The following is a 27,993-nucleotide window of genomic DNA, read 5'->3' as shown; positions in this document are numbered from 1 at the left end:
CACAGCCAGCTGCGACCCCAGCAGTACAACCAGCTAAGTGCAGTGGACAAAAGTGACATACTCTCTCATTAGGTGCTTAGTATGATGATACGATATTGCTAACGAGATAGATGCAAATCCCCCCCCCCTCTATTTTATTCTACATTGTCCATTCATGTAAATAAGTATTAGACGAGTACACGTCTAGCATCTTTCTTTACATAGCATTCAATAGAACAACGGGAGTCGTGCCTTTTATTTATTAAGTTCAAAAGCTTAAAGGAGACGAACAACGAAAGCCATTTAAAAATTTAAAAAAAAAAACATCTTCGGGAATTTCCAAATACTGTATCATTTGCAGAAACATGAGATATTTGATCATCTTAAACAACTTTGTTTAGTTTCTAAGGTGCGTCCGATGCAGTCAATACATATAGATATAGAGATCTCCACGACTAACACCTTTAACAGAGCAAAATAATTTAGAGAGATACTAATCTAGCTTTGGTAATTTCGTTATAGTTAATTCGTCAAGTATTCTTATATATGAATTTTAGAATAAGATTTATATCTAGAATTTAGACATTTTAAGACAGTTAAGGATCAGTGTAGTATGTAGATCTAGATCTAGATGTGTCTGTCCTTAGAGTCTAGATCTAAATTTAGAAACTTATATCTGTATATCGCAAGCTCTATATTTTCTTATGGTCCACATCCTCCCTCGTGATGTCAGATATAGATTTAGATCTCTATGTTATTTAGCAGCTTGACAGCAGAATCTTGTGTTTGCAGCAACTAGATTGTCTAGGCCACAAACTTTAGTAGTTCTACAATCATTATCCTTGAAGGCGCTAGATCTAGTGTATGAGGACTTCTAGGCATACATGGAACAACAACTAATGCACCTAGTGCGCCCAAGTTATATGTTAACAGACGACTACAACATATAAAGGGAACTAATTCAGCTTAAACCACCAGTTCAGTCAATTAAATTTTTTTTCCCTTGTTCGAGATACCAAACAACATATTTTTTCCAACTGATTGGTGAATTTTTACAATTAATTCTTGTGTTGTCAGTTAAAAGAAATAATTGTGCAAAATTTCAGTTGGATCGGAGACTGAGTGTGGGAGAAATAACGTGTACAAACTTTTTACCAGACATACAGATAAAACAGGTTTGCTTCTGAACATGAAGTCCTGGTTTCAAGTCCCGGTGAAGACTGTGATTTCGAATTTCGGGATTTTTAGGGCGCCCCTGAGTCCACCCAACTCTAATGGGTACCTGACTTTAGTTTGGGTAAAATAAAGACGGTTGGTCGTTGTGCTGGTCACATAATACCCGGTGAGCTCGGTGCTCATTAACCGTAGGCCAAAGAAACAGATGACCTTGACATCATCTGCCCCATAGATCGCAAGGTGTGAAGAGGTTATAAACAGATAGAGTGAGTTGATAGAAGCTTTGTAAAAAAAAACAGCAAATTAACATCGTGTTAGGCAAAAACGTATAAATTCTCAACAATTCATGTTTAGTATTTTCCAGCTGCTTATGATCCTGCCATGGGGAATGTGGACAGCACTCTTTTCGGAACTCATCACAGGAACAGCTCCAAGAGCAGCTCCAGCACTGTAAGTACTTCACACTGATTTGTTTTCTCTTCCTGCCTCTGTGTCTATGTGTATATTTACTGCCATGGTACTTACGCATGCTCAAAGCGCTCTTCGTCTATTCCTACTGCAAGTGCAGTAATTTGCGTGATTTTACAAACTTTAATATATCAACTCACTCTGTCTGTCTGTCTGATGTCTGTCTGGCAAAAAGTTTACATTTATTTTTTCTCCATTTTCCCTTTCTCGGATCAAGTTAAAACTTTTCACAATCATTCATTGAACCTAACAAGACATGAATCACTTTTTTTCTCACAAAATTCCAAATCTCGGTTCAAGCAGAAATTTTGCATATTTATTCATATTTGATAACAATACACGAATAAATTCGAAATATCAACTAATTAGGTAATTATATAATACTAATTAATAAATTGTGTTTTATATAACAGAAAGGGAGCTAATACCCGTAATTTTCTGATAAATGGCAGAAATAAGCGGATAATTCCCCTTAGATTATCTTTTGTTTTAAAACATTCTTTTTTTCTATTGCTTTTTTTTTTTCCTTTTTCTGCTGCAAATTGATTTAGTATCGTTAAAAAGTGTAAAAAAATAATTATCATTTACTTTTATTTGCAAATACAAAACTTATTAACATATTCTGTACACCAGAAACAAAAAATATCGATCTTTTCATGGCAATCAGCCAGAGATGAAAATTTCTAATGGCCATCAAAAATCACTTTTAATCATTTCTATTTATGTGCAGATTATGTTTAGGTTATATGTTTTTTTTAGCCGAGAGATGACGAGAGTATCATGTGGCCAGTACAACGACATCTGCTCTTTCTTCCCTAACAAATGTACATGAGCTTAGACTTTTCCAGGACAGACGCTTCCATACGCCTAGATTCACGAGAGTCTTCAACTGAACTTTTATGACAATTTTGAAAAACAATGTACTGTAATGTTACCTTATATTCTCACATAGTTGCCGCATATATTCTCAAGCTGCTATAGATTTATTTTTTAAATTTCTCTCTACTCTACAGGAAAAAGGTTTTAACTAAATCTACCTTCTTTATCTTGTTTAGGTATGTTCGGAGCATGGTGATGTCCTGAACATCATAGGCGATAATCAGCAAATTGAGGGAAGCTTGGACTTCACCGGCAGAGTAATTCAATTTTGTATTTGTTTGTTTTTTTAAACAGCCGCTATTGTTTTTGAGCTGTCTGACGAGTTGCAGGTCTGCCCTAATTTCTGTCTTAAATAATTAAATAAATCTAATCGCGAATGAAACCACATTGCACCATCACCTTAGAATGCATCTGTTATGGGTATCGATTAGTCTTCTGAAAGATTTTTTTTTCAGAGATATTTTAATCTTAATTATCGAATTCATTAATGTCAAACTTTTTTTTCGGCCGGAAGAGGGAATTTTTTTTTTCTTCTATTTACACTTTACGAGACAATACAAATGTTGGTACAAGATTCGCGGGACAAGTAACCGGACATTGGCCTGATATTGTCCGAATGCCATGTGTGGCCATCAGTAATCAACATAACTGTAACTAATGCCGACGCGATGGCTACGTCAAAAATCTGTTTACTCTGGGTTTTTTTAAAGTTACTTTTTTTAAAAAATGAAGGGGTAGGAATCTTCATAAGATTTATTTTAAAACTATTTCGCAAAACTCAAAACCCTTTATAAAACTTTTTTTTTTCTTTCCATTGTAGTCTTTACTCAGCTTACTTATTTAAATAGAATACTCCATTCTGTTTAGTATTCTAGGATAGTTTCTATGGCTTATACTTACTGCTTTGATTCCTCTCTATTGTTACATAGCTTATATCAACTCACTCTGTATGTTTTTCTACCTATTCTTTTGCAAATTTTGTTCATGTTATCTTCACCCACTTTCTATTCTCGGATCATGGTGAAGCCATGCTCAATTATTTATTGCATCTAATAAAACATGAATTAATAAAATATCAGCCAAGTAAATATTTCAATATTGGAAATCGATTAATTTTTTATGATATTGAATAGTAGAAATAAATCGTACATTATTGAGAAATATGTCTAACAATGTGCAGTTTTTCCCTTATATAAGCTTTATTTTTCACTTTGCTTCTTTTGTTGTACCTACCTGGAAATATTTGTCTGTGTTTTTAGATCAACCTTATTCATGAAGGTGTTTTGAACATCATAGGCAACGGCAATACCATCAAGAGGTTGACCTTTTATCTAAGGCAGGATGCATTCGGAAAGGTTTGGTTGAGCATTTGTTCTATTACCTTTCCTCATATCTGCTTGCAAACTTAGCAAGGGTTCACACTGGACGGTTATTCCAGAGTGACTCTTGATATTTTCAAAAGGAAAAAAATGTTAGGTTATGTATAGCGTTGACACTGGCGACATTGCCGCCTGTATGTTATCAGCTTAAAATTAATTTAGATTAAAAACAAATTAACTGGTACTTGGTAAAGAGAAAATGAATAAACATTGTTCGGAACAGTCTTATGTAGTAAACTGAACTGTTATTAGATGAATTAATGAGCCTCATTTACCAATCGTAAACAAACACCATTTAGCCACGTGATAATATTGATAAAACAACGAAAAAAAAAACGTATCACGTGACAGCCTTAGTGTATTACGTAATTTGTATAGAAGAGATGGAGAATAACGTGGCTAAATGGTGTTTGTTTATACATCTGGCACTCCGGGTGCAAGGGATAGAAGGCATGGCCGAAGGCCATCCTGGCGTTTACATCAACCCAACTTTTAAAATTCCTTGACCCATCCCCCCCACCCCTTTTCCAAAAAAAAAAAAAGGAAATAAAAACCTCGATGTTCAGTAGATAATGACACTTAACATAGACAGATTGATTATCTGTGGGTGTAGGCACTCATGAACATGTAGGTAATGTTGCGTTTCGGATTCCTAATTAAGAATTACAATTGATTATACGATCTATTCATGTTCTAGATAGTTGGAATAAAAAACGGACGCTATTTAAAAAAAAAAATGTCAAATATGGGTTTGAGAAGACATTTATTGGTCCTTGTCTGTCAATTAAAGAAAGATACAACGGCATAATCAGTTCCTTAACTTTGATCTGTTAACACTTGTTTATTGTACATTAAGTTCTAATGATCTCGAGTTCGTTGTTTTATTTGACCTAATGGGTTTGTTTTTTTTTAGACAGTTATTGTACATAATGATGTTCTAATGGTTACTGGCAAGGGTTACCGTGTTACTGGAGCTGAAAACTTTCAAATGTATTACGAAAAGGTAAGATGTAATGCTATATATAATGCATTCAACATAAAATTCCTAGCATTGACTACTCATTCACTTATTTATAAGAATCACTCATTTTCCCACTTGACGTGGACGAGAAATGAAACCTGTTAAAACTTAACTACAACTAAGCCATTTTCAATATCGAAACAGCAGCGGATAAATGTACTAGAATTTATTTTATTATTCGCCATTTCCATTAAGAATGTATTAAAAAGCGACATTTGAATATGTAAAGTATATAAACAATAAATCCTTCTGCGTATGAGCACTTTTTTTTTAGTGCGGAAGTTTTTTTTTTCGTTCCAATTTGTTTAATGTATATTTCTTCACACATCTAGATCCTGACTGTAAGTCAGTGGGGATGTCAGCGATTAGATTATTTATAGTATCAAAATGTGTTTTAACATCTGGATAAAAGCGTGTGTGTGTGTGTGTAGAACAATTTTAAAACGACTACATCTAGGTGTAAAAGTAGTCCTCTAAAGTAAACATTAAAAGGTCCTAAAATTTGTCACAAAGAATATAAGGGCAAATTCAAAAGTGTGAGTGTGTGTACGTGTTGCTTTGTGTGTTGGAGAATGTGTAGTATGGTGTGAGAGGATCTAAATCTCTGACTGATAAATAAAAAATAAATATGTAGAGAGGGGGGGACGACATTTTGAGAAATGTAAATTTTGTTCTTTCAAACTGTTTTGCAGGAAGGTGGGGGGGGGGGTTCATTTGAAAATATTCTAATGAATGAGATGGGAAAGGGGTCATTTATAATGCAGGGGGAAAATAATGTGCAGAACAATTTTGAAACGACTAGATCTAGATCAGTGGTTCCCAAACTTTTTTGTCTCGTAGACCCCCTAACATGTTTTCTGGTTTTCGGTAGACCCCCTGCTTAACTTTTATTTTAATTTTGTAAATGTAACAACTCAATTTTTTTAAACTTTTTAAACTGTATTTATGTGAATAAAAGTAAAACAAATTATCATGAAGCACATGTTAATTGGTATATATACAAATTAAAACGAAGCAAAATAAAATTTAATAAGTTTTACATGAAAGTATGAAGCAAAAAAAAATTGTACAAAGCAAATGAGTGGGAAGGATGGGCCTGATGCTTTGATACCAACATATCAATGTTGGGCTTCCATTTCGTTAGGCTTAATCTTCAATCTCCTCTGTTAGTGATGTCCAGTTTGTTTCTTGTATTTATTAGAAGATTGGTAACAGCGCTGAACCCTCTTGCCATAAGATAGGAAGATGGAAAAGCAATTAGAAACTGTCTGACGATATTCCATAATATGGGATACGTATCGGGTATATCTTTTGGAAGCCAAAAGAGCTGATATCCTTTAAATTGTACTTTCAGTTCTTCATTAGTACTTATTCCTAGAAGTTCTTCTTGCAATGCTACATCATCCTCTTCTATAATATCAACATTTGGATCGATAATCCACTGAGGTATTACCATATTCAGAATATCCTCAAATCTAATTTGAAAATCAGAATATAGGGAATTCAAATGCTCAACATAAATGAAAATGTCCTCCTGACATTTTGTGTTCTAAATTTGGAAATTGGGAAAATTCGCCACGACCAATGTTTTGCTTCATTAATTTTATTCTTGCAAGAAATGCTGAGATCATGGACTTTGTTTTGATCAAATTCAGGTTATCCCCTTGTAGCTGCAAGTTAACTTCATTAAATTTCTGAAATAAGTCTGTCAAATAGGCAATGTCCGATTTCCGCTTAATTAACTTTTGTTTTAAAAATTGAATCTTTATCATGCAAGAACTCTGAAACAGTGTCAAAAAGAGAAAAAAATCTAGTCCTACATAAGCCTTTCGACAACCATCGAATTTCAGTGTGAAGGAGCAGTTGGTGAAAGTTCTCGTCATTTTCTTCACACAATTGAGCAAATAATCGAGTATTCAAAGCGTTGGCTCGGATTCGATTAACAGCAGTAATGACAAACTGAAGAGATTCATGCAATCTGACACTGAGATTTTTAGCAACTAAATGTTGTCTATGGATAACGCAGTGTGTTGCTAACACGCCGGGTACATTTTCTTTTCAAAGGCTCACAAATCCTCGGTAGCGTCCAACCATTGCGGGTGCTCCATCTGTTGCTACTGATATTCTATTTCCTAAATGGATCTCTTTTTCTTTAAAGTAGTCCTTCAAAACTTTCAGTATTGATTCGCCTTTTGTGTCAGTGGCCAAAGTTTTTGCAAATAGAAGTTCTTCGTGGATTTCTTGATCCATAATAAAACGAACATATGCCAACAATAATGCTTCATTACTAGGCAAGGTTGACTCGTCCAGCTGTATAGAGAAACATGTAGTTTGCAAATATTTACACAAGAAGTTTTCAGTGTCATAACTCATTTCATCTATTCGTCTTTGAACTGTGTTGTTACTTAAAGGAATTCTTTTAATGATATCAGAAGCAAACTTGTGTAAAACAGTTTGTAAGACTTCTGCAACGGCTGGCAAAATCAATTTTTCACCTACAGTGTGAGGTTTTCCGGATTTTGCTATCAGTAAAGAAATATTGTAAGATGCTCGTAAACCATCATCTTCTCTTTGTGATGTCGAAGTGAACATTTTGTCCACTGTAGGTCTATTCTGAGATCTTTCTTTAAGTGTTTGAAAATACTTCAAGTCTTTATCAATTTTATCTGGGTGGCATCGTTTCAGATGATTCTCTAGTTTAGATGGTTTCATGGCGTCATTACACAAAATTTTGTTACATAAAAGGCACATAGGTAATAGCTTGCTGGATGAGGAAGGAATGAAGCCAAATTTCAAATATTCAATACTATACTGTCTACATTTCTTTCTAGATTCGACCATGTTAAATATCAGTTACCTGTAGACATAATTAGGATATTTTAAAAAGTTATTAAAATAAAAACTTTTGATTCGCACAAAAGGATTTCACCAGGATTGAAAGTTAAAGAATTAGCTAAGGTAGGCGTACCAATAAAGTATCATGTGTGCTGAAAATAAAAGAAAATAAAAGTGAGGTTCTGCTGTTGTCAGGAAATAACTACCCCATCCATGAGAGCAGATGTACAGCATCGTATTATTCATTCTAAGAAATCAATGCACATAAAATAAAACTAATAACATCATAAAAATATTTAGTTTATTATAGTGAAAAATAGTCCTAATAGGATAAGCATCAATGTTTTACCATGCTAACGTCTGCATTATTTTAAGTTTCAACATTACTGCCATGTATGGCAATCTGAACATAAAAAACTAAAATATACTTTATAAGATAGTAACGTTCAATGTTGTACCAAGATCATCGCCAACAAACAAAGCGCACACTTGGACAATTAGTTAAGAAAAAAAAAAGGCATTGATAGGTAAGCTATACAGATTTTAAGCAAAAAACAACCACCTCTGTTTCATAGTTTGTGCAATATCCTACAAATTGTTTGCTCTTATAATGTATTGTAATGTGTAAGGCACAATTGTAAAACAAATTTCCTCACGGATAATACAGATTATTATACTATATTATTACTATTAACATGTTTTAAATAGAATCTTGAAGTCTAGAATAGGTTTACTCTACAGAGCTCAATAACCTTCAAATGCCACACATTTAGTTGCATTCCACTCTCCAGTTGAACTAAATAATCACTATCTCTACCATCAGACTCAAACAGCTGGTAATCACTTACCACAATCCTTATTCTACAATAAATACATAAGTATTAAGTCTTATTGACATTTTATTTATTCAGATCTAATTATATCCACTCTATCGTTCTATTAGGTCAGAGCATAGACTATATATTACATGGACTGCCAACTCTACGCACTAAGCCTATATTTTTCAATAAACAAGTCCCGTTCACGGAGGCGTCCTTGGTTGCGTGGTAAATTGACTTCCGGTAGATTTTTTTTTTACGTATAAAGAAACCATTCTCGAAGATTTTTACCACCACTTTTACAGCAAATCATGAATGGAAACTGAATTGTTAAAGAAGATGTTACAGAGGTAAGTGTGCACAAATCAATTTCTGACTTAGATCTATAACTGTAAAGCTTTATAGCTGATTTTCTTAGCCAATATAGACTAATTAGCCAAGCCTGTATTTCGTGTATTTTCTTGTTTACGACATTGATTGAATTGAGGTTCTTGTGAGAGCATAGCCTATATATATATATATATATATATATATATATATATATATATATATATATATATATATATATATATATATATATATATATAAACCAAATAGTAAGACTTATTCAGAAGGATAACCCGGTAAATTTAGATCTATATGCTCTTACTATAATAGGCTAAAATGACCTTTCGTTTATAAGTTGTAAAAAAGTCCTATAAACTATGTATAGGCCTAAAGTAAAAGTAATAAGTCTAGATGTAAAGTTTTCTCCGAGTTGAAAAATGTAAGAAAAGTATGTTTGGCATTTAGATGCTGTCGTTGATAAAATAGAAAAAGTACATTCTGTGATGTTTTATGGCAAGTTATTATAACACGGTGCAGGACAGGCCACTGTCCTGTTGCCTCATGTTTCTCACGGCTATGGCCAAATTTCAAATCCTGGTGCCCCCGTGCCTCATTTTCTGTTTGACTGCCCCAGACTTGCTGATCTCCGTCTCAACAGGTCAGAACAAAAAATTCTCAATCTGTATGGTGACATGTATGCACTACGCAAGACAGCAGGGTTTCTGTCCAGGGCTTTTGCAAGAGAAGATTTGAGCCTCTCAAGCCCTCACTCAAATGGAGTTTGATGATGTTGACTTTTTATGCCCTTTTTCTGTCTTGGTGAGAGTTATTGTAAGACTGAACTATTGACCTGCAGCTGTCGAAGTATTGACTAGCCTTTGTAATAATTACTGCGAAAGGTAGTGAGAGCAGCATCGTCGTCAAACATCAGTTCCCTAATCAGGTTATGTAGTTTCCTCGTTTTGGCCAAGCCAGTTTAAGAAGCCTTCCATCCGATCTACTGTGGATATATAGGGCCTACTCCATCTTCCAAGGCGCTATGAGAGTACAGACGAAACAATTCCGAATAGTGTTGATGGCCAAAACCCATCCTTGTTTTACCCTGCTCTTGATAGATAATACCGGTACCTAAAAGTCTTAGATGAAGAACTGTCAAACTTTACAGTTCATATCATGTGAAGCTAACAGTAGTTTCAATAGCTTATTTGGACAGACAATTTTCACTAGTAAAAACCACTTCTGCTTAGTGTGAGCATATTGCTAAATGAAGTTCATATTTCTATTACTTTCTACTCAAGTCACCCAAGAGAAATTTTATTTAAAGCGAAAACTTTTTATAATGCATTTTCGTTGTTTTTGTTGTTTTTTACTTAAGGAGCATACTACTTCCACAAACCTGATTTGATTGTCAATAATTTTCAAATTGAAAGGGATCTACTACAAGTGAGATTTTTTTTTTACTTTCTCCAATAACATTCTGTTATCAATACATGTATCACTTTAAATTACTTGTAATTGTGAAATAATAGGTAAAAAATCTCCTTAAGTACATGTTATATTTAATCCTATGCATAAAATTTATTTACATAAAAAAAAATCATTAAAGCAGGCCTAATTGTAGAGAAAAAATTATTTCTTGTGATTGCATTGAAATCAACTTTAAAGATGCTGTCCATTGTTGTAACATAAAGTAGTCTTACATTTTTTAATTAGCAAATATATATATTTATAACATGTCTAAACTAGTTTGAATTTCTTTTCTTTTTTTCTCAGCTGCTCATGAATTTCGAGATTTTACAGCTAATAGAGGAACAAATTTTATCTGCTTCCACTTAGCCAAACAGCATGGAAATATGCTATTGTAATGAGTAGAAGATATTTGTCATTTAAAGTACCATGCAACAGCTAATTATCAGTCCACACATTTCAAGATGAGGAAAAGAACAGTAAAAGCTACATTCATTGATGCATTATTTATACAAAAATGTATAGTCAACCCAGTCATCACTCCATTTTTTTATGAAGCCAGTTACAGTTACCATGAAGGGATGAAATTTCAGATAATATTTTGTTTATTTCATGAAATGAGAATAGGCCTACATCAGAAATTGAGATGGTCATCTTCAGTATTTAATGTTTCATCTAAAAATGATAATTATATTAATACATATTTGATGTACAAACAAATGAAAACCATTCAAACACTTTTTTTTTGTGAAGTATAGATGATTAAACTTGTAAGTGTCTGAACAATACTACATCGACATTAACTTATTATTATAGACTTTTTACAGGAATGTATCTTAAGCTTGACTGAAAGAGAAAGTTGCTATAATTTAAATAATAAAATTTAATAGTTTGAACATGTAACTAAAAATTGAATAATGCTAACATTTATTGACAAGTGAATATTGGTAATGATGTGCTTTCTATTTTAATAAGTCAATAATATTAGTAAGAACAATATTATCTTCCCTTTCTTAATATTATAAACACAATATTTCCTGAAAAAGATTTTATTAAATTATAGAAATAATGCTCAAGTCTTAAGAAATGGTAGTTTTCAGAATCATCAAATCAAGGACAACATAGTATTCATGAACTTCCAGCTATCAGCAAGCTCCTAGTAGGTATTATGGAGCACATTCTCCTTCAACTCAGAGGATCACAGGCACTGGACAAATTCTAGTACTGTTGATGGAATAGAAACAACATACATTAAATTCATAACAAGTCACCAATTCAATCTTAGTTTCATATAGTACCAAACTTCCATATGTTCAAGTCCTTTACGGATAAAATCAATTCTGAAAACATCTAACAAAACAGTTCCTTAAAAAGTATATTAGGAGTATAGTAAAGTATATTAGAGGTTTTACACAAAAAATGCTATGGGAACATATTATGAAACCAAAATATTACAAAAAAAAAGGAATAGTATAATAATAACAATATTTAATCTTTGACATTATATTCAGTAATATTATGAAAATTTAATGAATGATTAAATGCACTTGAAAGTGAAGGGAACAGATTTTTAAAAAAATTCAGGAAATTTTCTGCACAAGCATTGCTGAGGTAACCCAAATAAAGAGAGTCATTGAATATTGTACTGAGTGTTTGAAACATAATTTTTTACTGCATACATTAAATTATAAACATATCTTTGCAAATTTAAAGGGAGAATTTGAAGACAGCTTTTATTCTTTTTGCACTAAGATAAAAGTATTAAATTTTAAGCTGCCCTACTTACTGAAAGGAGGCCTGGTGGCTTAGCGGTAAAGCGCTTGGCTTCCGAACCGGGGACCGGGGTTCAAATCCTGGTGTAGACGGGAATTTTTAATTTGAGTCTGAGTCCACTCAGCTCTAATGGGTACCTGACATTAGTTGGGGAAAGTAATGGCGGTTGGTCACTGTGCTGGCCACATGACACCCTCGTTAACCGTAGGCAACAGAATGGTCAGAAACAGATGATCTTTACATCATCTGCCCTATCGATCACAAGGTCTGAAAGGGAAACTTTACTTCTTTTTTTTACTTACTGGAAGTTTCGTAGGAAGAGTTTCTGGCATAACAAGTGAGTTTTGTGGCATTCATCCTATTGATAAACTCTTAGAAATAAGAAAGCATCATTTCTTCTTGAAATATACATCTGCGGAAAAGAAAAGAACAATTGCTTTTAATGTGAGCAATAATAAAATTCTAATTAAATTTTAAAAATCTCCAAAATATTTATAGTGACTTAGTTTAAAGAATTATGTAAAGACTTTCTTTAAGCATTTTCTCAACTCATCTGACATCCTTTTCCACCAAGATAACTGGTTAATCTGTATTTCTAATTGAAAATTGTTGCATAATATATTTAATTCTTATGCAAGAAAGTATAATTTGAAGGAAAACACCTTAGATAACAAAAGAGTGGTATTGGCCTGCATGAGAAAATTATCACTTTAGAAATACCCTGCACAGGCTGGAGGGAATATAATATGTTTTATTTACAACATAACAACAATATTGTGTAAATATTCACCTATAAGTTAGCTTTAAATAAAATAGCACATGGATTCTTACAATTAAAATAGACTTACATAACGTTTAAAAATAAATGATTAATTACTTAAAAACTTACTGTTAAATGTATTTATACAGCTTCTGGCACTGTGTGAAAACTCCTTTGAAAACAATAAGAGCATATTGTGGCAGTATCTGGGTAAATACTTGATTCCACACATTGAATGGTAGCAATAAGAGCCCTTTGGGTACCTTTCAACATCCTTTGTGTACTTCTTTGGTAGTTAAGAGAAAAGTTAAGATCTAGATCTACAGTGAATAAATAGCACAATTTGGTACCTATTGCCTACTAGAATATGTGAGACTAATGAAAAACGAAAATAGAACCGATTAGAATGTCTAGTCCAATCTAGTACAGTTGTTTATATCTAGGCAAGATATGAGTTGTGATCAAAAGAGCTAGATCTAGTACATGAGTAGGGCCTATGTTAATGGGCATGGCTGTAGATAGTAGTATTGCTCATCAGAAACATTAAATCTGTAGTGTATAAATCAGAAATGGGAATAGATCTAGATAAAGATACTAGATCTTATAACTTTGTCTTTATTATAAGTATAATAAGAGTCTATGTCTATTATTATCATATAAAATATAGACATAAACTAGATATAGATTAGAGTCGTTAGTAAAGATAAAGTAGATCTTCAAATAGTTTAAAGAACGATCTGTGACACTGTGAGCCAAGCACTTCCATTCATGATTCACATATGAAGAAGCTATAAGGCTAAGGCGCCTAAGGGCTAAGTAAGACGAAGTTTAAGTTAACAAGTCAGGAAGTCAGATTAAAATTAATCATCATGATCAAGGTAAGATGAAGCTGAACATCTAGACTTGAAATTATCCTAGATCTAGATCTAGTCTAGAGTCAACTAAAGCTAGATTCTATATAATAGGGGGCCTATATAGATTCTATATCTTCATTCTCTGGGTTTATCAGACACACAAAGATGATGAATCTAGAGACTCGACGTTCATAATATTTTTAGTCATAATTTTGTTAAAAGTACTATAGGCATAGCCAGATTTTTTATAAAAACAAATTATTATTTTACAAACTTAAAAATGGGCATTTACATAAATAGTGTTTAGTGTTCTATTATATATATATATATATATATATATATATATATATATATATATATATATATATATATATATGTATATATATATGTATATATATATATATATATAGTAGTGTAGTAGTGTGTTGTGTGTAAGTTCGTATTTGTAGATAAAGTTTATAGCCATAGGTCACTACATCTGGGTGAAAGTCTACATGTTTATGTGTACAATCACTTTCTAGTGAAGTAGAGCCTAAATGATTCTAAAATTTTATTGGGCGAATATATTCGAAACAATATCAGATCTTTTTATAGCTTTTAGAAGAATTGGATGTTATTTGGGATTCTAGTTAGTTAAAAAAAAAAAACACTAAAAACTTGAAGGCCGAAATTTTTATGCAGATTTTTCAGTTAGCCATACATACATCGTTGATTTTTTTTTATGGCTGATTTTCCATTACTATAGATAAAAATGCACATTATCTTGAAATTAAAATCAAATTGAATAAAAAAAATATTTGTAGATCTGAACAAAAGTTGGTAAAGATGTAAGATTGTAGGCTTAAAATTATTGACTCACTATATTGTTATTTTATTTAGACTGACTCATTCACAGACTTAACTTAGGCCTGTATCACCCATTATATACAAAATTAATAAATGACACTCTCAGAAATGTATTGACTCTTACAGTAAATCGCTTATCACATTTAAAATATACATTGTAAAAATAATGGTAATAATTATCAAATGTGATGAAAAAAAAAAGAAAAACAAATAATCCAAACTGGCAGCACCAATTAGCAGACAATTAATGTCGTAAACAAGAATACACGAAATACAGGCTTGGCTAATTATCTATATTGGCTAAGAAAATCAGTTACAAAGCTTTATAGTCATAGATCTAAGTCACAAATTGATTTGTGCACACTTACCTCTGTAACATCGTATATGACAATTAAGTTTCCATTTATGATTTGCTGTAAAATTGATGGTAAAAATCTTCGGGAATAGTTTCTTTATATAGTAACAAATTCTACCGGAAGTCAATTTACCACGCAACCAAGGACGCCTCGGTGAAAGGAACTTATGCTTAGTTTCCTTAGTGTTGGCAGTCCATGTAATATATAGTCTATGGGTCAGAGTTAGTAAATGTTAAAAAAAAATAAAAAAAATAGCAGTGCCTTCGTCAACGAAACAATTAAAAATCGGCGATTGCAGGCATAGCCCGGTGACTATAATTGTGTAATGGTTTTAAATGGAATCCATTAGCGTAGACCCCCAAAAGCATCTCATAGACCCCCAATTTCTTTTTTAACTTCCGTGGACCCCCTGGAGGTCGTCGTAGACCCCTGGGGGTCCATATGGACCACTTTGGGAATCACTGATCTAGATCAACAAGTAGTCTCTAGTCTAAAGCCAAAATAAAACCCCTAAAAATTGTAATAGTAAATATTATGAACCTTTTTTTTTTTTTTTTTTTTTTTAGCGGGGGGGGGGGTATTTTTTATACGATTTATGAAAATGTGCTATGCTACATAGGGTACCCAAACGAGAAAGACAGGCATGATGGGACAGCACCTTATTGACTGCCCATATATATATATATATTATAAAACATATATTTATGTCTTTGTATACATCTGGCTTATTAAATTTTAAAATGAGACAATTATTAAAACTACAATCTAGCAGAGTTGAATTTCATATAGACTCGTCATGGAGTCCAGATCTGAGATAACTATGAATCAATTACAATTTCATAAAAATAATAAATGCTTTTAACAACCCATTCTAGGTTATACAATAAGCCTAATGTTTGACTAATTTTGAAATGACAGTCCATTTGTGGATAGGTTAGGTTATATCTCCAGACAGTTAATACTATTGATTTTATATTCGTAGAATCAGATACCTGTTCTGCGTTACAGTTGAAACTAATTTAAAACTAATAGCGGCTATTACCCCTCCACACCATAGTATTATGAAAGAAAAAAAAAAGCAGACGCCGTGAATACAAAAATGAAACAAATATTTATGTTGTGACCTACTTCCGTCAAAGTGGCATCATGTCAGAGCAGTAAGATAGATTTTTAAAAATTATCACCACATAGCAGTTTGGAACTGCCAGATTATTTCTTCTTTTATTTTAACAAATAATCTGCTCCCGACTACAACTGCTTTATAATTATACATTTCTTAAAGTAAACAAAATAGAATAAGTTTCCATTATGCCATAATAATTCAACCATTCTAAAAATGTATTTCTTTTAATTATATCGCTAACTATACGGCTCTGTAATTATTTACAAATGTATCGTAAGTTGCAAAAAGAAAGGTTCCTTAAACCCTGTAATCCCTTTGTTTTAAATCTTGCATTTGTTTTGTGTTAAATTTTGCCTTGCATCTTGTCTACAGTCTTACATCAAGCACAAAGGCTCACTGCGTATCCAAGGAAACGGCAATACCATTCTTGATATTCACATTCAGGGAAAATTTGAAGATGATTTGGTACATTACTTATATCCATAAATAGTCTTTGTTTTTTTTATATTTCTCACTCTCTGTCTCGCTCTCTCTCTGTCTCTCTCTCCCACTCAGACAGTCATTACAGTTATACAGTCAACTACCCTAAACGACTATGTGATTAGACGTCAAACAGTGAAGGGCCCATAGTACTTCAGCAGTCAGTCACGTGAGAGGTCCTTGTGTACGTCCACTGTTTATTGTAATCTTGTTGAATTGAGCCAAGAAGTTGGTCATTTTAGTCGAATTTTTTTTTTATAACAGACTGAAAGACTGCGTACTATTTTCGAAATTGCTCAAACGATTTTCTTAGAAATTTGAGAACTGATATTAGGGAAAAAATTACTAGCTTTTTGATGATTCTAATTTGACAGTCAACATTTTTTTTAATTTAAAAAAAATAATTTAAATTGGGCTAGTGGACCAGACAATCTTTATCTTGAACAGACGTACACCTTCTGGTATTTCTACATGTGGGTCTTTGTTAAGTTTTGTTATGTGAAGAGACTCTTTTAATAATAAAACAACACAAAACGTGAACGTCATAGGTTATAAGTAATTTAATCTTCATGAACAATAAAACCACTATTTTGTTTCTATTCCTCTATTTTGGTTCTCTCCCTTCAACACGCATTCGCACCATTCCACTTTTACACTAACATGCGTACGTAACAGTTTTATCCATCTAAGAGTTTAATACATTAAAGTTCCGGGAACATTTTGCACACAGTCTTTTAAGTCTAGACCTATAGGCCTATCATTAGAATTATATATTCTTACCCTGAGTTCAAATCCTGGTGAAGACTGGGATTTTGAATTTCGGGATCCTCGGGAGCCAATGATTTCACCCAGCTCTAAAAGTATTAGACATTAGTTGAGGACAATTAAAGGCGGTTGGTCGTTGTGCTGGCCACATGACACCCTCGTTAACCGTGGGCCACAGAAACAGATGGCCTTTACATCATCTGCCCTAGAGACCACAAGGTCTGAAAGGGGGAAACTTCACTTAACTTACTCTGAGTAGATGTATAGGTACGCTGAACCCAGGATTCTTTTTGAGAGGGGGAGGGGGACTTTTCCAGTTTTGTTTGTTAAGGCTTTCGCGCGGTGTTGATTCTTTGAAATATAACTAGTGTAGATCTACGTCTGACTGGAAGTAACACTGAACTCAAACTACTTCAGTAACACTGGCGAAAGGCCGAAACAATCAAAATAGTAGTGGACGCTGATGTTGTTCTACAAATATATTTAATCATCAAGAAGGGAATCGTCCGCTGTCAGCTATGTCCGTAAATCCGTATATCTATTGTACTGCTCTATACGAAGCGTCTTCTTTGTAGCGTCACTTAGAGCGTTCTTGTTTTTTAACCCACTTTACGTCATCGTCGCTAAGTAAAACTTTACCCTATTCCCGAAACAAATAACTAATTCCTAATCTTGTCATAACATGTTTCAATCTATCAATCATTAGTTATTATGAGTAAAATATTCGCTCTTACAAAGTAGTCTTCAACTTCTTATAAGGAGAGGTGTTTTTTTTAAAGTATCTTTCAAACTATTATTCTTCATTGTAGTAATTGCAAACATTTTAAATTTCACTTGACATGAATATATTCCTGAAACTATTCCCTGCAATATGTTATATGCTTGCTCTTCCTTTATAACTGAATGTAGAAATATTTTTCGGTAGACAGCCAACAGGTACTCAGACAACATTGAAATTATTGGCAATGGAAATGTCGTCCGTACAGTGAGGCTATTGAACAATCAAGTGGTGGGCCCGGTAAGCTGAATAGCAACTTTAAACACATGTCTACTAGGCCTGCGCTGTTTTAGTTTTTAATAGTTGAAATATTGAGAAAGATCAAGAAGAGATTGGTGGTCCCATGAAAAACTGACTAGACAGCTGCAGCCTGCATATTTTTGCCACATCTAGCTCAAGCATAACCATTGTCTGCAGGTGGTCGGTTTAGATTTTCTTTTAGCCGCCTTTAGCCGGCGGCTTTAGAACGAAACAGCTAGATAGATCATTTACAAAAGAGTGCGGGATTCAACGTTTTTTTCTCGCTATCCTGTCATATAGTTCGCAAGGTCTGAAAGGGGAAATTTGTTTTATGTTTCGTGTATTTTTTTGAAATGTTTTTTTTTATTTTTTCTTGTTACTTATGTTTAAACGGGTGTATATACAAAGGAACTTTATACTGCAACCATCTTTAGGTGACGATGGCTGCCACTAGCGGATTCAGAACTTTGAAGTGGTGGAGGGCGATTTTTTTTCAAAACCCTAACGCTAACCTTAACGCCCAGTAAACCCTAACCCGAGGGGTTGGGGGGGGGGGCGGCGATCGCCACATGCGGATCCAACCCCCCCCCCCCCGATCCGCCAGTGATGGCTGCCTGGTCGTGTGGTATTCGCGATAGTCTCTGATTTTAGCCATTTACGCCACCATTGCCCGCCGCCATGTGGGTGGTTTGAGCTAGGATATAATAATATTCAAAATTGAAGAAACATCCCAAACTTGCGTAGTCACGTGGTTATCTTGTAAAGATTGTAACATGATACTATTTGTTTATTTGTTTCGGGCCCTTAAGCAGCACGAAGGAACCTTCCTCCAGAGGCCACGTATGCTCGATTTAAACTAGAGATTTAATTAGATGCATTTAGCATACCGGTGTCATAAGGGAATAGAATTACAGCTGTGTGTTATTTTTGTCGTCTTCTAGTAATAGAAAAGAGATGTTTATAGCTATATTTTTGGTTGTTGGATAGGTGGACGTGCAGATAAATGAAATATTAAGCATCAAGGGCTTTGGCAATCTCACTCAGGACCTAGAAACATACACCGAATATAAGGAATTTTTGATGGTAAGTTCTATGTATTACATTGCCTGGGTTCAGGTTATATTAACCCTTTCTCTCCGTAACTATTTTTCACGTTCCGACGGAATTATTCATTTCGCTCATTAGTATTTCACTACCATGTTTTTATTAAGCTTCAATAACATTTTCGTTTGTTATCAGAAAGTGTTCTATTTGGTATAGAGTTAAATTGGAAAGCAAAGTATAGTTTATAAAATCAGACATTTATTTAATTTAATGAGATCAAATCAACGATGGTATCGTCAATTAGGAGAAAAAGAGTAATTTTTTTTTCTTTTTACATTCTTTAGATTCTTCTTTCTTTTTCTTTTTTTAATTGTATTTTTACAAAGCTTATATCAAATTAATGTTTGTCTGGTAAATAGTTTGCACATGTAATTTCTTCCACATACAATCTCGAATCCAGCTGAAAATTTCGCGCAATTATTTCTTAGATGTGACAAAACAAGAATTCATTAAAAAAATCCAATGTCTCATATGGAAGCTTAACTGGACATCTAGAATGAATGAAGTGGACAGGACTGTGTGCACAGTCTAGTGTGAAAGTTTAAGACATATATATATGTATATCTTGGGCATTAGTTATGGTCGCAACATTATCACCCACACAGCAATTAACAATTCTTCGCGCAGCTAGAGTCTCCAAAGTGTTATTACAGTTTAATGTCAGCGGCGTCGCAGGTTTTGGTAAGATGTAGCACAGATCTCTACAAACTGCCTAAGGGACGCCATTTCCTGATTTTTCCTCAGGATCGACTCTCCAAGCCTCTCCCATGTTTGGGTATAGTTCCGAAGCTACATAATTTTGCATTCAGAATTTTCCTTCTCATTGGTAGAAAGCCTGCCATGGCTAACAAGTACTTCTTGTCTGAAGGTTACTAGTTTAGGCGCCAGCTAAATGCCTTCACTCCATCTCTTGTTGGAGAAAACAGTTCCGCAGGATACACCTGATGGCCAGGGGTTGGACTGGTGGACTATTTGAGACGCATACCATTGAAAGCAGATAGGGCGGATGATGTAAAGGTCAATCTGTTTCTGTGGCCCACGGTTAACGAGGGTTTCATATGCTCAGCACAAGGACCAACTGCTTTCACTTTTTCACAGCTTATATCAAGTACCCATTTCAGACTCAGAGGCGCCCTAACGATCCCAAAATCCAAATTCCCAGTCTTCACTTTGATTTAAACACGGGACCCCCATCTCGGAAGCCAAAAACTTTACCCCTCAGCCACCGCGCCTCCATTGTATCAGGTAGTGGATTGCTTAATGTCCTTTACGACTACCGGAAATAACAACCTTATGAAAGCAAGTGTAAGACAAACTCCTCTGATTTGTTGTTTATTAATTGTACGTTGATTTTCTGTGTATCCTCAGTATGACCATGGTTGTCATAGCAGTAGCGGTGACTTTGAATTTAGATACATCGACGAGAATCTATTCGATGAGAACATTACAGAGGCAGTGAGTGTTATATTCATAGGAATGTATGTTTGTGGGACGCGTGGTCGAGAGGGTAATTACACCTGAACTTAGCTTGGCTACCTATGAAGGGAGCTCGAGGTTCGACACCCAACCCGAGCAGAGTAGTGTTTACTAGAGATGGAAACGAAACGAACCCGAACCGAACGAACCGAACTCGAACCTCACTTATGACCGAACCGAACCCGAACTTTGAAACTGCTTGGTACGAACCGAACCGAACGAACCCTCCTTTTCTTAACCGAATTAATTTTGCAATTTGTACATCCTTTTTTTTATATTTTTGATTTTAAAATGGCGAGTACCTTGAATTGGGGGATGGGGAGACGCAACTTCCTGACAAAAAGGGGTGTCATAGAGTGTGTGTGTGGTGTCTGGTGTCGATAAGAAGAGGTTAAGCGACTGATTTGTGTTTATGTATTGAGTATGATGAAATTAGCGTAATGCAAATGTGAAACGGCAGACAATCTTGAGATATGAAAGAGTAAAGAAGTTGTTTTGTGGTGACCTAGATTTCGTTTAAATATCAGTATATTTCATTAATATTACATCTCTATCTCAAGTTAAGTATGTGAATATTGTAATAACAGTTAGGCTATATTGAGTTGTTCACAATAATAATAATATTAAGTTTAAATATTATTATAAGGCTTGTCTTCGAGTCCGAAGATTAGTGAGGAATGCAGTTTTTCCCATGGCTGCGCAGTCCCAGATGTGACCACATATTTGCCACATCCAGGGCAAGCATAACCACTGTCCGCAGGTGGTCGATACATGCCCTGCCCAGCGTAACTGTCGGACCATAAGAAGTCCCTCTATACTATCCTTACCGGTAAAAATATAAAACGCCTTTATTGGTTCAGTTGTACTAGCTGTTTGTAAGCGACAAACCAACGACCAACTAACAAGGAGAGGGGGCGTCGAAAATTTTTTTTATTTTCATTGTAACTTATCTGAATATTAGTATAACTACATGTTAAAAAAAATAAAATATATTAAGTAGGAGATGTCATTTTATCTTCTAATAAGACCTTGTCAACTGAAGACTGCTTTTTTGCGAGGCGCGTATGCACAATATGGGTCAAAACGTTTTGAAGTAAACATTTTAAAACATCTCCGCTATTGAGATTCTTCTGCATTTTTTTTTTGTCTCAGAATAGTCGAATTTCTTCCGTATATTGCAATTTATTATAGTGACGACTTATGTGTGAAAAAAAATCCTCGATAGAGACGTCTTTACACGAAGAATATTTGTTTAAAAAGATCATGCCCATTATAGAAGTACGTGCGCAATATGTAGGCCTACCTAGAATGTCCCTTGCATAATTCTATTGGCCAGGTCTGCCTCTTTATTATTAGATTTCATATGGCCCTCGACTTTTTTTTATTATGATGAATGGTGCTTTGTGAAAGAAAGCACATCGAAATTAGTCTTTTTAAAAAATTATCATTCTTACTGAGAGAAAAAGGTCACAATACGCTTAGCGCTGAGTCACGCCCAGAATTAAACCACTTGCCGACTTGAGCGAAAACCTGACGCATATTCATTTCTATCTCCATTAAGAAATTTTTACAACGCTTAAAATGTATGTAGGCAACATTATTTTGGGAAAAGTATTGCCCATAGGCCCTATTATATGTTGCAAAGTATTTGTTTTATGTAAAAATTCAAATGAAAGTGATAAATTGTATTAAACCTTATAACTTAATTTTGCTATTACATAATTTCATAACATCGAACCGAACCGAACCGAACTCAATCTTAAATCTGACCGAACCGAACCGAACCCGAAGTTTAAAAGTTGGGTTCGATTCCCATCTCTAGTGTTTACTGAGCGCCTGAAGGCAGCACGGAAAAACCTTCTCCCAGATACCTCCTCCCCCCCTTCCCACTGGTCCACAAATGAGATTGGATTTTTCCCCATAAAATGTCACGCTTTAAGCATGCTATAAGCATGAAAGTAGCGTTATATAAAAGCTATAAATTATTATTATTATAACCTTTTATAAAGTGTGACTGTGTCAGGTTTAGGAGTTATTTAAGTTGTTCAATAGCTTAAACGTAAGGTCCCGAGGCTCAAGAACATCATTTAAACACAGTCGTACATAAAGTAACCAACTACTTTTTTTTCGCCAAAAAAATGTCAAATTTTGACCTGGGATGGTCAAAAAAAAAATTAATGAAGTCTTTCCTAAGAATCGAACATGGTAGTCATTGGCTCGAAACCTAAGCGCTAATGAGCATCGATGAACTCTATTATATGTCAGTGCTACTTTAAACTGTGATTCCCGCCAGATAAGAAACAAAAAATAAAGCTCTCCCCCTCTCTACCTATGCTGGCAAGAGAATTTTTTTGGAAGCGATGAGCAAAAATAAATTATGAACTTCTGCAGACATTATTATCCACGTGTTGAAAGCGCACTTATCCAACATATTTAAAAACAAAGCTAGTCAAAGAGAAAGAACCCCAGAAACACTGCCTTAGATAGATCAATACTACAGAAATAAGCTCTCCTTTTCTATAAAAAGTAAACATGATTCCCACTAATTAATCAACAGGTAATTTTTTAAAATTGAATCGTGTACTGTCATCAACTTTGAATGATTGATGCAAGGATGGGAAGTGGGAGAAAAAACTCACTTAACCTACTGTCTGTCTGTCTGTCTGTCTGTCTGGCAAAAAGTGTGTACATGTTATTTCTCCCTACCCAATCTCGGATTAAGCTAAAAATTTTGCATAATTAGTTCTTTTACCTGACAACATAAGAATCAATTTTAAAAAAATTAACTAATTATTTAATTAACTATTGGTAATTAATTATTTTGTTTAGTATCTTTTAACAAGGGAAGGAAAACGTACTTGACAGATGTGGTGGTATTAGTTGAAGTAGTCCCCTTGAGGACTCTTGAGCCCTGAGAGAATTTTCTTTTTATGCATTGAAAAAAAACACGATTATAGCTCATTGAGAAAGCTAAAAACTCAACAAAAACAATTGGTGAAAATATTTCTAATCGCACAGGGACTAAAGTGTATTGATGTGCTGATTAATTAAAATCATATTCAATTTCTTGTTTCTTGTTTTTTTTTTCTTACAGATTCAAAATTATAGAAGCAAGAAATGTGCAGAAGTAAATATGTCCAGGTTAAGTATGTTCCAGAAGTGTGAGGACGACGATCCGCTCTGTCATAACGCCACTGTAAGCAATGACCAGATTCAAAATGTTCCGCTCCAGTCTTCCTTGTCAACCAGTTCCGGTCAAAGCAAAGGGGATCCAAGTAACACGGATGCATGCCTTCAGCAATGTGAAAGCCCCACTAGCTCAAGTGTGACTTTAGATTCGAACGTTCTGTGTCAACAGCTTGCTCACGAATTGGAAGCTTTGAAAGCACAGCGACTCTGTAAAGTTTGCAGGAGCAAGGACTCGTGCATGACCTTCACCCCTTGCGGCCATTTTGTCTCATGTGAGGACTGCTGCTCAAAGGTTGACCGCTGCCCAGCCTGTCAATCACACATAGACAACACAGTGATAACCATTATCCCGTAAAGAGCAGGTGGTTTATTAATAAGTGAATGTATAATTATAACCCAACAGGCCGTCAACAGAATGTTGATATACAGACCAACCATATCATACAGACGTGTAGTGTATTAGGCCTGCATAAAGCCATAACATTAATTACAGTTTGTATCATTGTATACGGTACATTATATTTTTTACACAATTATTTTGCAGTTTTATGTAGTTTTATTTTATTGCCTTTAACTATCTTTAGCAATTACTTTTCTTTTGTAGCGGTACTTTGAGTAGTCTACTTTATAAACAAGAAGTAATAATGTCGGACAGTCACGCTTCTTATGGGGAAGTAATCAATAATCGATATATTATTTTTTCTCCTTATATAATTTATTGAAATATATTTCTGCTATAATGTTATCATAATTGTCTTAACTTTTAACTTATTATTGTTGTTGTTTTTTTTTATTAGAAAAAAATGTAAAATTATTTTTCTTTTACCGAAATATTGGTAAAGTGAACATGTTACGAACTTTCTTTGAATCAACTGGAGACTTGAAGCAGCGTAGAAGAAAAATGTTTTATACTGTCTGTCCTCCTAAACATTATTAATGTAGTGGCGTAGCTAGCAATGTGCGGGTGGTGCGGGCCACACGGGGCATCAAATGGCTCGGGGCATCAAACTAAGGATACATTTTCTCAGTAAAAACAACACATTGTAAATATATGAAAAACATAGTGTACTGTATTTGAAATGTTAACTACAAATTGAAGTATTTTGCTACTTTGTTCATCTCCTATGGTCTTTCTTTAATGAAATGTAAGCTGTAGACCAGGTTCTATCAAATTTACTAGATTTGTTAAAATCTCCTAAGGCGACACACTTTTGAGTGCCCATTTTCTTCTGAGGCATATGGTACATGTTGTGACTTCATTGCTCAGTACACTGTTTTCATCTAGATCTAGAGCTTAAACCTCTAGACTCTAGATCTAGAAAATACTTGTCATTGTTTAATTTCATTTCACTATGATTCTTGTTAGTTTCTGGTCAGTTGTAATGACTATTGAGAAATGGTAGTGACATCAATATTTTTTATGCTAATTATCTTTTTTACAGGTTTATTTCATCACTAACTAGTTCATTGTAATACTGTAAGAGTGTAATGTAAACACTATTATGGACATTGCTAAAGTCTGAAAAGTCCTGTTGGTGTGCTTAGTGCTAGCTCAGACGGAGAGATTGTCCTGTTAGCTCAGACGAAGAGATTGTCCTGTTGGCGTGCTTAGTGCTAGCTCAGACGGAGAGATTGTCCTGTTAGCTCAGACGGAGAGATTGTCCTGTTGGCGTGCTTAGTGCTAGCTCAGACGGAGAGATTGTCCTGTTAGCGTGCCTAGTGCTAGCTCAGACGGAGAGATTGTCCTGTTAGCTCAGACGGAGAGATTGTCCTGTTGGCGTGATTAGTGCTAGCTCAGACGGAGAGATTGTCCTGTTAACTCAGACGGAGAGATTGTCCTGTTAGCTCAGACGGAGAGATTGTCCTGTTAGCTCAGACGGAGAGATTGTCCTGTTGGCGTGCTTAGTGTTAGCTCAGACTGAGAGATTGTCCTGTTAGCTGAGACAGAAAGATTGTTCTGTTGGCGTGCTTAGTGTTAGCTCAGACGGAGAGATTGTCCTGTTGGCGTGCTTAGTGCTAGCTCAGAGGAAGAGATTGTCCTGTTAGCTCAGACGGAGAGATTGTCCTGTTAGCTCAGACGGAGAGATTGTCCTGTTTGCGTGCTTAGTGCTAGCTCAGATGGAGAGATTGTCCTGTTAGCTAAGACGGAGAGATTGTCCTGTTAGCTCAGACGGAGAGATTGTCCTGTTGGCGTGCTTAGTGCTAGCTCAGATGGAGAGATTGTCCTGTTAGCTCAGACGGAGAGATTGTCCTGTTAGCTAAGACGGAGAGATTGTCCTGTTAGCTCAGACGGAGAGATTGTCCTGTTGGCGTGCTGAGTGCTAGCTCAGACGGAGAGATTGTCCTGTTAGCTCAGACGGAGAGATTGTCCTGTTAGCTCAGACGGAGAAATTGTCCTGTTGGCGTGCTTAGTGCTAGCTCAGACAGAGAAATTGTCTTGTTAGCTCAGACGGAGAGATTGTCCTGTTAGCTCAGACGGAGAGATTGTCCTGTTGGCGTGCTTAGTGCTAGCTCGACGGAGAGATTGTCCTGTTAGCTCAGACGGAGAGATTGTCCTGTTGGCGTGCTTAGTGCTAGCTCAGACAGAGAGATTGTCATCTCTGGTTGAAACTTGTTGACGGTAGGGATTAAACGGTCCAAAGGGTAAAAATCTGATAGTGCCACCCGAAAACAATCTTAGATAGTGTTGTAATGCTAAGGCAGGCAACAAAAGAAGAATAACAGTGATAGTGATTTATTAAATAAAAAAAATAACACACACAAACAAACATGATACTAAGATCTCTTAGCAGTGGCGTAACTAGGGTACATGATGCCCAGTGCTGCAGCTTGTGATAATGCCCCCCCCTCCCCCAGAAAAAAAATCGAAATAAAACACAGAAAAGTCGTTTTATTTTTCCCGAACTAGTGTTCTTTTTTTTCTTGAGGCTATGAATAAGAGATTGACCCTTTTAAGAAACAATTAGATCAATTAGATAATCACTATATGACATCAGGCATGCCAGGTTCACATCCAACTTCACTTTCACTTTCACCTTTCCCTCGGTCTGTTGAACCGTTGGTGCACCACACAGGATCTGTCAACATTCTGTCTCCATTTTTCTCTGACATTTGCCTTTGATAGAATTTCATTCTGATATTCTTTCTGAAAATATTGAAACCTGCATTTTTACCTGCCTGGGTGGACCAATAGTTATATTGTTGTTATCTTTTTTTTTTACTTCTATTTCCCGTATTGTTTTATACTCTAATACTAATAGACGACAACAATTTTTAACAGACAAACGAACACAGACTAATCGGTGTGACATATAAGGGTGTGTGTATTACGACGTCTCCAGCTCTAAAGGGTGTGGGGGGGGGGTGGTCAATGTAGATTAACGAATGTAAATATCTTAAAAGTAAGTGAAATCTGGATGGCATAGAGGATAAATTTAGGAAATTTAGGCACCGGATATTTAGGCACCGCATATTTACGGATATTTATGTACCGCATATTTACGGATATTTAGGCACCTGGAAATTTAGGCACCCGGATATTTAGGCAGCCGGAAATTTAGGCACCGGATAATAAGGCACTTTTTGACATGGCGGAATATTAGGCACCGGAAAATTAGGCACTCTTTAATTAGCAACCTTAATTTTGAAAATAATTTTAAAAATCTTAACGTATATTTCATCCTTAGGCTATGGGCTATCGGTGACGTTATAATAAATAGCAACTATAACGATTCTAACTTAAGAAAAGCTGACAAAATGGGGAAAAATGACAATCATGAGAATGTGTGAGAAAAATGACTCCTGAGTCATTATATAATATAGACCACACAGAAATCAGGGAAGGGAAGGTAAAGATGGTTCTCAGCTCATTGCTTCCCTCCATCACCAAGCCCTAAGGTT

The 27,993-nt window shown here is 34.9% G+C and overlaps 2 protein-coding genes and 1 long non-coding RNA gene across 5 annotated transcripts in view; 2 read left to right on the top strand and 1 right to left on the bottom strand.

Annotated features, from left to right (window-relative positions):
- The window catches only part of LOC129928423 (uncharacterized), a 235,472-nt gene that overhangs the window by 200,984 nt on the left and 6,495 nt on the right, over positions 1-27,993 (bottom strand). The window lies entirely within an intron of this gene.
- On the top strand, positions 404-25,226 carry LOC106061060 (uncharacterized). 3 transcript variants are annotated; one of them, XM_056042721.1, is made up of 10 exons: positions 404-486; positions 1,520-1,605; positions 2,679-2,759; positions 3,762-3,857; positions 4,795-4,884; positions 16,434-16,526; positions 18,232-18,324; positions 19,312-19,407; positions 20,797-20,883; positions 23,999-25,226. In XM_056042721.1, the coding sequence occupies exons 2-10, from the start codon at positions 1,537-1,539 to the stop codon at positions 24,446-24,448; spliced, it is 1,155 nt and encodes a 384-aa protein (XP_055898696.1). In that variant the 5' UTR covers positions 404-486; positions 1,520-1,536; the 3' UTR covers positions 24,449-25,226. The 3 variants fall into 3 exon arrangements, with proteins under 3 accessions (XP_055898696.1, XP_055898695.1, XP_055898698.1); XM_056042720.1 differs by having other exon boundaries at positions 412-486; positions 1,510-1,605; XM_056042723.1 differs by lacking the exon at positions 19,312-19,407 and having other exon boundaries at positions 412-486; positions 1,510-1,605.
- On the top strand, positions 8,694-10,765 carry LOC129928424 (uncharacterized). Its single transcript, XR_008779975.1, has 3 exons — positions 8,694-8,905; positions 10,258-10,325; positions 10,656-10,765. It is a non-coding gene; the product is annotated as an uncharacterized LOC129928424 (long non-coding RNA).

Source organism: Biomphalaria glabrata, chromosome 9 (assembly GCF_947242115.1).
Source record: "Biomphalaria glabrata chromosome 9, xgBioGlab47.1, whole genome shotgun sequence".
NCBI lineage: Eukaryota > Metazoa > Mollusca > Gastropoda > Planorbidae > Biomphalaria > Biomphalaria glabrata.
This window is presented reverse-complemented; position numbering and strand designations above follow the sequence as displayed.